The sequence below is a fragment of the Diadema antillarum genome, unplaced genomic scaffold (assembly GCF_040938485.1).
Source record: "Diadema antillarum isolate AM-2024a unplaced genomic scaffold, OU_Dant_1.0 scf00000153, whole genome shotgun sequence".
Taxonomy (NCBI): Eukaryota; Metazoa; Echinodermata; class Echinoidea; order Diadematoida; family Diadematidae; genus Diadema; species Diadema antillarum.
Window position 1 is genome coordinate 254,837 of NW_027271042.1, and position 10,916 is coordinate 265,752.

The 10,916-nt window shown below is 41.8% G+C and overlaps 1 protein-coding gene across 1 annotated transcript; it reads left to right on the forward strand.

The window, feature by feature from the left end:
- Positions 1 to 1,309: 1,309 nt before the first annotated feature.
- LOC139721949 (uncharacterized) lies at positions 1,310 to 10,238 on the forward strand. The gene is made up of 7 exons (XM_071633272.1): positions 1,310 to 1,602; positions 3,140 to 3,329; positions 4,623 to 4,739; positions 5,712 to 6,240; positions 7,566 to 7,769; positions 8,926 to 9,077; positions 9,894 to 10,238. The coding sequence occupies exons 1-7, from the start codon at positions 1,409 to 1,411 to the stop codon at positions 9,996 to 9,998; spliced, it is 1,491 nt and encodes a 496-aa protein (XP_071489373.1). The 5' UTR covers positions 1,310 to 1,408; the 3' UTR covers positions 9,999 to 10,238.
- The last annotated feature ends 678 nt before the right edge of the window (positions 10,239 to 10,916 follow it).

Sequence of the window (10,916 nt, forward strand, 5' to 3'; positions counted from 1 at the left end):
GAAATAGACCAATCGTGACCATATCGCATCCAAGCGTACCAACACGTATTGACTCGCATAACCTCGTATCCAAACGTGAAATTTCAGACGAGTTCAACAAATTTTCCACGATCAGTTACGAATGTCCAATCGTGGCGTTCGCAATAGATCGCACGATAGTGGGAACCCCGCTTTAGGCATGCACAGACACATTGCACTGTAGAGATAACAAACGACCATATAATTTAGGGAAGATTGAATGACACCTTAAAAAAAATAATTTCGACTACATTGAAACTAGTCTACATTAATTGTACGCCTCTTGTTTGTTGTTTATTGCTATCTTATTGGTTACTTTTGCTGGACTATGTGCAATGAGACTATGTGCTAGTTTGTCTTTAAATTGATGCATTGTATACGTGTGGTCATCAATGTTGGGGTGTTGTCCTTTTTACGGTGCACGCGCGGTGTCGTCAAGGAGAGTACGTCCTTGTGTTGCTTGGATGCACTGCTGAGTGGTCCCTACAATTTAACATTTCTTGAATTAAAAAAAAAAAGAAAGAACCATTTAAACAATCATTGGCAAATAATATGCAAGCCTTATGGGTTATGTATACCGGTGTACCACGTGCACTTTGGCTCGATAATTCTCCCCCCCCCCCAATCCTCACCCTATTCATTATCACTTATTTAAAAATCCATCTTATGATCGAAGTAGGAAATTGAACACGTCGCGTGAATTTGAATGCACGAGTACAAAATGCAGTGATCACATTTTGGGAATTGAACGCCCATGCGTGAATGTGATTTAGACGTAAACGAAAAAGAGCTCCCATGAATGAATTTCATCCCTCAGATTCTGCATTTGAATGCCTGAATATTATTTTCGCGTGCGTGCGCTAGCTTTGTGAATTTGAATGTACATTCATAAATTTGAATGAAAAAAAGTATGAAAGTGACCGGCAAAACTAGTTATTTTGCGCGCAATTTATGATTTTCGGATGAGATGATAAGACACGTCAGCACTGTACCGTACGAGTATTAAAATGTTGCGAAAAATTAATATTCATGATTTCTCACTGACGCGCCAAATTATCGAACATAAACTTAGACGCCTCTTCTCTATCACTTCTTGTTTGTGTCCAATGAATTCCGAACGCTAGATGGCGCTCCATAATTCCACTGTTTGCCACTGTACTGCACTGTAAATCCATTCGTGAAAGCCGTGTGTACTACACATTTCATACCACAGTCAGTACGTACAGTACACTGTCTGACTTCATGCAGTATTCTGTAATTTCTGCTACCCTCAAAGGGAACCACGGACGAAACTTTGACGCATCAGAGCTCCAGTTGTCATCATCACACCTGAACCTGAGAAGCTACGAGAAGCAAATGCGTAGTGAGTGAACTCTCCTTCAATCTTGTCATGGATGATGGTGATGAAACGGTGGAATCGAAACGAGCTGTTGAGTTCGTAGACGGTGGAGATGGATCGGCAGCAGCTGGAAGACAACGCCAGACGAGCCCGGCGGCGGCGAGCTGCCCACCTATCCCATCGGGGTATAGGCTCCGGCGGATTGGTGCAAAACCGAGCTGCGAGGGAGTGAAAGATGTCTTCAGGTTCGTTCAACAGTTAAAACAATAACAACATGAATTTACCTTGATATATAGATTTACCTCCAAGTGCCACACCTCCATCTTCACGTAACGTTAGATAGATTGCAAGTGTGGCAGGGCAGGGTTTACCGTTTAGCCAGTAGTGGCAGTGCAGTGGCAGTGCTGTACCTGTAACGTTAAAAGTGGTAATTTTCGCGCAACCAGAAACCAGCGCGAAAATAAAAACAAGAATATTTTTGCATGCTACAGACCGATTCTGTTTCGTTGAGGGCAGCAGACAATTTGTGGCACTGGGTGCAGCCATGAGCTAATTTTGAGGTGTCTTAGCCGACCCCCCCTCCTCTCCCCCACCCCCCGGGCAACATGTTTATCACGCATTTGATGTAACAAAAGTTCGCGCACTAAGCAAGCGTTCGTGCACTCAGTACGAGACGCCTATTGGCTAAAACAACCATGATCAGTTTTTCATTCTGCGCGCGGAAGGGGGTAGGGGAGGGGGGGGGGGGGGTCGGCTAAGACACCGCAGTAATGGCGCTGCCCATGCCAAAAATACACATAGCGCGTCACAGAATCGGTCTATAGGATCTATGTTTCAGTGGTTGCTGTCTTGATTCTGCAGAATTAAAAACACGCAAAATTCTTCTCACCCGGCCAAGCGCGAAAAATTAGTCGCGTGAAAATATCCACTTTTACAGTAACTGTGACCAGCCCGAACAAGGAGCGCCCCGGGGTTAGAAGGGTTTAGCGAGCTGTGTTTGTAGGTACCGGTAGCCCTTAAGCTTTAGTAACCTAATTCCAACTAATCCAAGATTTAAACAGTTTCGTTTTGAATAACGTTAAGGATTAAAATGAGTGTCTGTGATCGGATGACATCTTCTGGAAATGTCCTCGAGTACCGGTACCTTGATATATGTTGCTTTCTGGAAAATGGAATTTGGGTCGATGTTGTCTCATGTGTAATTGAATGAGGCAATATGATCCGAACAGTTACTTGTTCTCTTCTTAGGGGTCAATCTTTCTCAAATGTTCCTCCCCCAATAAAGCATGATAAGCTTGCAAAGTTGCCCTCTGCTGTTTTACTGATTGTGCCAACATTCAAATATGAAGGCATGCGTAGATATAAATTGATGTAATATAGATTTATCCGGCATGCGGGCAAGGGGCAAACACGCACCATCGTCCGTACATAATTTTCAGTTTATTATCCATGCATGGAGTACAATGTATAGTAATTAACATGACCCACCATCTATTTTTGTATAGCTACTTCTATCTGGAGGGCCAACAGTTAACAAGGTATCACAGCCATCAGTGCACATTGGGCCTTCTTTTTTAAGAACACCTGACATTACACAAGTACAGATCAGTAAAACTTCATATTTCTAAAAACTTTTGTTAAAGATTTTTTTTTTCCTTACCTGCAGATTTATCAAGATTTAAGTATTTTTTCCAATTTTTGTTTTACTGGATTGTGTGTTTATGATGTGCCAGGATATTTACGGTAGTATTTAATGAATATTTATTACTGACATCTCCATAGGCTTCAAAAGTCAAGGAACATTCTTGGGAGGAACCAGACGGTGGTAGATTTCTTCTTGGACTCCACGATCTATACCAGGCTGATTTCAAGACAACACGCCGAGATCGTCATAGAAACGGATGAAAACCAGAGTCCCGTCATCACAGTCATCGACAAGAGCCTCAACGGGACTTTCATCAATGATGTTAAGGTGACCGTTAGTCAGCATGTAGATATCTACACCTGCAGTGGCGGATCCAGAGGGGGGTGCACTGGGCTCGCACTCCCTCTTTATTTTGGGTTAAAACAAAAAAAGAAAAAGAAAAAAAATGAGAGGGGTGCGTGCACCCCCTTTAATTTTGCAAAGGCGCCTCCCCTTTACAGAATTCCTGGATCCGCCCCTGATCTGTAATGATGTCTGTACAGTATCATTATACAGTGTAACATAAAGTGTAACATGTGGCATTCCCGCAGGAGTTATGTTTTTTCCCCTGAGGCACATAGCGCTGAGGGAAAACATTATCTTGACGGGAAAATATAACTCCCAAATGACTGTCGAGTGTTGTTGATAAACAAGGCATTATTTGATCAAATCATATCGTCTCTGGGGTGACAAGACCTTGTATCTGCAATTTTTGTGAAAATGACTTTTTTTGCATTTACGGTCAAATAATCGGTTAAGTGATGTCTTGTCCAAATCCCAACTGTCTTACCCCAAAAATGAAGCCACCATGCCACGTCAAAGGAACGGCTGTCCCATTCGGTATAGTGCTTTGGCCGCCATGTTTTTTGGCTCTCCTGAACATTTGACATTTTGTAGATTATACGAGGTCTTGTCGCCCCAGCGACGATATGGTCTTCCGTGGAGTGATGCAACGAGGATTGAAATTATTTTATTGCCTGCAGGGCTATTTCATTCTGGCCTTGTCAACAGCCAGACAAAGTCTGGGTTATACCTAACATGATGACACTGCAGCCAAAAAACAATTTAAATCCTCTTGGCATTAGTCACATGATTACAACATGACCAATCACTGACCAGTATCTGTGTCGACCAGTTAATATAAGAAATATTTTCTTTTTATCTTGAACTGAGCTAAACTAGAACTTCCTAAGTGTTTTGATACAGTTTGTAGGTATGAGCCATTCTGATGTAGAGTCCAATCAGAATATTACCTGTAATGTGCAATTCCACAGTCTGTTTAAGTCGATGTAAATGAGTAAAATCAGAATCTCCACTAAAGAGTACTAGAGCTTACATCAAGCTCTGATCAAAATTACCGTAAGATAGTTCACATAATTTCATCAAACAGTGATACCAGTAGCAACCACATGTTTGCATTTTGAGGTGTGCAATGATTTCATCAACTAGAAAGTCTCCTGTGGCCTTTACATACTAAATCTTCATTGAATTGTCCTTTTTTTGAAATATTGATAAAATCAGGAAGAACAAATAATATCCTTCACATCAAATTATGGAAGTGTTTGGCATATTTTACGGCAGATCAAGGACCAAGCTAAGATGGAGGTCGGGGACACGCTGACCCTTGGGCACATCCAGGGTGTGCAGGTTAAGCATGGGAGCTTCGCTCAGCAGCCCAACTCGGAATTCCGTTTTGTGGTGAGTGTTGCACTTAGCTCGGACTGTGATGGTGAAATGGTGATTATGTGAATGTGCACTTAGGAGGAGGAGGAGGAGAAGGAGGAGAAGGAGGAGGAGGAGGAGGAAGAAAGAGAGAAGAAGAGGGGCAAATACTGCAGTGGAGGAGGAGAAAGAGGAGAAGAAGAAGAAGGATAAAAAGGAGATGGAGGATGAGGAGATGGAAAACAGGAAGGAGAATTAAGGAAGATTTAGGAGAAGAATAAGAACTATGAGAAGGAGGAGGAGGAGAAGAATGAGAATAAAACAAAATGAAGGAGTTTGAGAAGGAGAGGGGAAAAAGGAAAAGGAGAAGTAGAAGAAAAAGAAGGAGAAGTAGTAGAAGAAGGAGAAGCAGAAGTAGAAGAGGGAGATAAAGGAGTAGGAGAGTAAACAAAGGAAGAAGGAAAAGAAGGACAAAAAGGACAGAGGAGAAGGAATAGAACAAAAGTAGTAGGAGGATAAGAAGAGAAAAACAAAGAAACTTGATAACAGCTATACCAATGATTATAGTTTGTAAGGACAAAGGTAATGATAATTATGAAGAGAGTTATGATGAGGCAAGTATTGATAGTGATGTTAATTACATTTATCAAGAATAAAGATTCAATCACAGAAAAAAATTTATTTACAAGAAGACCACCTGCTGTTACTTTTTTGAAGTCAGATGTGGTAGCTGGATCTCTCTGAAAACTTACCTTTTTATTTTTGCTGAATGATGTAAAGTCCTCATTTGAATTGATATCCATGCTTGCATTATCAGTGCCAAGCAGACTGATTACCAGTCACTTTGATTGAAGAACTTGCCACTTGTTTGGGAAGTTTCCTCGTGTGAATGTAGCAAAGGGCTCTACATGTGAACAGTATTCCACCACACTTTTCTCGTGAATGATAAGTGTTCTCATGTTGTTCATATCTAATCTTTCTGTTTTTGCATCATACATGATTCTGCAGTTGGAGCATGTGGATATCACAAAGGTGAAGTCGGCTAAAGCAGCCAAACTGAGCCCTTCAAAGAACTCGTCGGAGTCTCCGAAAAAGCAGAAGGGCAAACTGCTTCGCTCGCCCAATCACAAGAGGAGCGAGGACGAGACCTCGGCGTCAACGGCACCCAGGGCCGCTCAGGAAGTGCCTCCCCCACCTCCGATGATGCACCAGCCCGTCGTGCGGGTTGTGGAGTCGAAGGATGCGGACCGCGTGATGCCGATCATCACCGAGGCTATGGGGGAGGAAATGAGGATGATTCACGGCGACGATGGGAAAGTCACTGTCATCTATTCTTTCCCAGTCAGGAGCCATGGAGCCAGTCCTACCAATGGTGATTCCGTCAATAGGAATGTGGCGGATGAAGAGAGAGCGAGGGGGAGGGGGGTAGCAGATGGGGTGGAGAGAGAGGACGAGGCGCGATGCAACAAGAAGAACCAAAATGCGAAAGCGGCTGGCAACTCCACTGAAGCAGTCTTTGAGTTTGAGTCTGAACCCGGTGAGTAAACAGATGCATTTTTTAATTCATTTCTTTAAGCAAAATCCCACTCCAGACCCAAGTTGAATATTATAGACAAACAGAAAGCAAGTACAGAAAACATGCATATGACATACTGTAAACACACTAATTTTTTCAGGGCATAAATTTTTGCGCATTTCACACTACTTTTGGCCAGCATGAATTCTAAACCCCACAGTAGTATCTTCACAATTTTCTCTGCACATTTTGAATGGGTTGACAATAGTGCAGAGCAAATTCAAGAACCCGTGAATATGTTTTTGAGCTGCTAAGCTCAAAAAATTAATTGAGTGAAAATATGGACATTTATGGTACATTATGTACAGCCATTACATGCTGATAGGAATTTGGCCACCAACCTGGCTATAGAGGACACTCATCTATAATGGTCAGTTCATATGTTTACAACGTGCAAGTAGAGTGTCTTCTATGTACAGGTTTGATTGTATCATGTGGTTTACCTTCTGTGTCAATCTGCTGTTTATTCCTCGTAAAGTTGAGTTTCCTCTGAATGTTGGATGCTCTAATGTTATCTTATCATTACAAGGAAGCTAGGTGAAAACATGTTATACTCAGTTGTACTTCCTCTTTATTCACTGGAGTTGAGCTTCTGGAATATCTAGTATTCTACACTGTAATTCAACATAGCCAGTTGACTATGCCAAGTTAGATCTAAATTTTAGCACTTCCATTCAACTGGGCAGAGACTTTCACTTCTGGATATCCTCTTTTGTCATCTTGACAAATCACATTCTCATGAAAACTTCAAATTAACCAGAATACATAATGTAAATTTTGTGTTCGTAGCACCCAGGATGACTTCAGTGCAATCCAGAAGGAACACCATTATATTCTATTGATCTGCTTTCCAAGGCAGAAAATGAAATTAACAATGTGTAATTGTACACGACAAAAAGTCATCAAAAATATTTGTGTGTCTGTCTGTCTGTTTTGCTGTTTTTCAGAGAGACCAAGGGCCTTTTTCCACTAAGCTCTAAAATCAAACATAACTTCAATTTTAATAGCTGATCTTAGGGACAATTTTAAGATCAATCATTCCTCAGAAGTTAGGAGCTGTTTCACTTAGCCATTTGGGAACAATATCAGTGCACCTGCCTTGTCACAATATGGAATACACATCTTGAATGACTAGGTATACATTGTACTTCCTAACTAGATATGAATTGAATTTGTCCCAACTTTGGGTTCATTGTTTGGCTTCCCATGTTCAATAGTGAAACAGGGCCCAGGAATGTGAAACATGTGTATGCTATTTCTCCTCTTGGAATGGTCACCTGTGGTAGATGCAGACAATGAAAAGGAGGTGGCTGCCATCCAAGATAGAGTCAACGCCATTTGTCAGATGGAAATCAGCAGCGGGGCGGGCTCCGCTTCCTCGTCGAAAAAGAAGTCTGAAGCGACGTCGTCGAGGGCAACCAAGGGCAAGTCCTCACAGAAGGGAGCCCCCTCCTCTTCCACAAGTTCCAGAGGAAGAACTAAGAGGAGAGGTGGGCATGGCCTGTGTAATCGTTCATTCATTGGTCCATCCACATTGAATGGATGCAAGGCTCAACATTAGTGGTGGCCCAGTGGTCCAGTGACCCGAGGCCACCAGAAGTAGATGTTGGGCCACCACTTTTTACTAAAAGATTACGTGATGGGTCCCACCTTTTATCAGGACCACTGTGTTTTACTTTGTTTTTGGATATCTCAGCCATTTCAAAACCGATTTTTCGTCAAATAAACTTTTAATTCCTCTTAGAATTCTGTGCTCTTTGATATTTCATATAAGTGGTTTCTAATTATCTCACAAAAAGTTATAATCTTAATCCCCATCTCAACCAAAACTATACCATCCTCTTAAAATTAAAATGTTGCCCAGATTATGCAGGGCATACTGCGAGTCCACACTCTAGCAGTTGTACTATGTAAACCTCATGCAAGGCTTGGCTGCTCTTTCCGAGAGGAGCAACATCTCTGGGCAACATTGAAGCGACACAAAAGAAGCAAAACTTCTTTTGATGCAACCAGAGTTTGCCAGATGCAGATGTGTAGGCAGAGAATATGTGCTGAATGTTCCAGAGAAAATAGTCTGCACTACAGCAATAAAAGGTATTGCAACTGATTGACAAATTGCCCTGCATCGATGTAAATAAGCACTGAATTGATCAGTGTTTTAATAGTAGCCATGATATTTAAAAAAAAAAAAATCATGGGCATACCCACTCGAGCAGGATTCGAATGTACGACCTGATCTCTGGACAGGCGTCATCTCCACTAGACCACCTATGTAGCTTCTTCCCAACAGCAAGAGTTGGTCTTAATCCTTATAGCATGCAGCGGGTACTGCATAATTGTTCAAGTTCATGAAATTCTTTCGTTGAGATGTTTTTCATTGAAACTGATGACAAATTGCCCTACATCGACGTATATAAGCATTGAATTGATCAGTGTTTTAGTAGTAGCCATGATTTAAAAAAAAAAAAATGCTGATGTAGGGCAATTTGTCTACGATCAGTTGCAATGAAATACATCTCAACGGAAGAATTTCATGAATTTGAATAAAAAGTAAGTACAGTAGCCTCTCCATGCCCCTCTATAGTAATGGCGGACCACAATGTGGCATAACCACTCTCTTCATTATTCCTGTATCCCTCTTTCCAGGGAGACCAGTAACACACATCCACAGTCACAAGAAGAAACACATTCCAGCCTCCGCTGCCTCCTCATCTTCGGCCGTTGCCGTGGACGACTTTGTCCCTCAGCCCTGTGATTCCCCCGATTGCTGCAGACCACGAGATCTCACTGTATCGTGGGTAAGCCTACACCTGTGGGGGCGGGGGGGGGGGGGGGGGGGGGGATATTGGATGGTTTCATAGACTGGTTTCTGGCATCTGTTGAGTGAATGAAACTGCAGATACCAGTACCCTTCTGACCATTCATCTATTCTCAGAGCTATTCACTAGTGCCTGTTGTTTTTACAATGTTAAAGCTAGTGTTACTGTGTCCTTCATCAAATAATCGAAAATATGTTTTCTAAATGCTAATTTTTTCTGGAATTTTGTTTAACATGTTCATAGATGTCAATTTTTTCCATTTTCTGAACCAAAATATGATTGTGCCTTCAAAATAAAATTTTCAGTGTGCATCAATATTTTGTGTTTGTTTTTCAATCTGCAGAAGTGTATAGCCATGCTCTTTTTCCATATGTGTGTGTGTGTGTGTTGACTCTTTCAGTCGCAACAGTTAAAATCCTTAATTCTTCCTTCCTTTTCCCACCCTTTCCTCCCTCAAAGATTATTGGCTTCCAAATTTAAAATCCTTTGGTCTTTGCATATCTATTCTCATAGCCTTTGATTAACCATTCAACAAAGTTCTTCCATCTCTCAGTCTAAATTGATTTTATGACTGCATGTTTGCATTTTTTTTGATAATTAATATTCTCAAGGATAAGCCACTGGTTTTCAAATCATTACCAAAATATCCCATCCCATCTACATACAGTAACCGCTAGGCGTGAAGTTTTGATTTGAAGTAAGGATATGCGGCATTGATATACAAGTGTACAGCACAACAAATGTGTGAATGTGTATACTAAAAGGTTAAAAGCTTGTCTTGTCTGGTCGCTACAGGTCCAGTGTGATGACTGCGACTCGTGGTATCACGTGACGTGCGTGGGATGCGACTACGACAAGGTCAAGCAGCCTGACACGAGCTTCAACTGTGGATGCACGTGACCTCTGTAAAGGCTTTAGGCAAACGCTAACAGGACAATTTTGAGCGGCAAAACTAATTGATGGTTGTTCGACTTTCAAGTGTGAGTGCTTGGTGCTCTCTTCATCGTAGTTGCGTCGGCTATTAACCAGAGCATCCCGTAAATATTGTGCGAGCATTCAAGAATGGTGCTAGCCACTCATGGAAGCACATGTGACAGGGGCACACACACTCAAACATTTGCAAGTGAAGACAGGTGTCGCATAAAGCCAGACTTATTTCTTGCAAGGAGTGTCCATGGATGGGGGCCAGATATGTGATCGCTGTGCCCGTAAAGTTGCACAATCACCTGTTGATCAGGCAATTTTGTTGAGAGTATACATCTTGAATTAGTTTTTTAAAAAAGAAGTGCGTTCTTTATGGAGTATTTGGTGTGAGTACTGGCAATTACATGCATCGATATTAGCTTGTTTTTTATCACACAGTACTTTAATACCATTCACAAGTTTTGTACAAGTGTGTAGGGACATATGTGTTCATAGATTCCCCCATGGATGGGGCATCATACAGTTTGTATCTTTCAACAACTGGTTTCTCTCCCACCCACCCCCCCCCCCCCCCCTCCACCAAAGAGGAGCATATAATCCATTGGACATTTATAGAGCAATAATTATTTCCTTCCCATTTCATGTCTACTGTATATGCCATATATTTCGCAAGTCTAAATTTTCGCGAATCGGGAGTTCCCGACGATTTCGCGAGTGGGTAAATTCGCGATCGTGGAGTCCTGTACTGAACGGAGAAGTGTATATGCGTACGTCACATTCATATCGGGATCAGAGTCAACATTTTCGTGTGTCTTTAATTTCGCAAATAGCACCTGACTCGCGAAATTCGCAAAAGTAGAAACCTTGCGAAATATTCGGCGTATACAGTATTTC

What these genes read in the sequence shown, in the direction of transcription:
- LOC139721949 (XM_071633272.1), top strand. Translation starts at nt 1,409, where the DNA reads ATGGATGATGGTGATGAAACGGTGGAATCGAAACGAGCTGTTGAGTTC. An exon ending in ACTCGGAATTCCGTTTTGTG is followed by an intron (nt 4,740 to 5,711) that starts GTGAGTGTTGCA and finishes ATGATTCTGCAG; the next exon opens with TTGGAGCATGTGGATATCAC. An exon ending in AGGAAGAACTAAGAGGAGAG is followed by an intron (nt 7,770 to 8,925) that starts GTGGGCATGGCC and finishes CCCTCTTTCCAG; the next exon opens with GGAGACCAGTAACACACATC.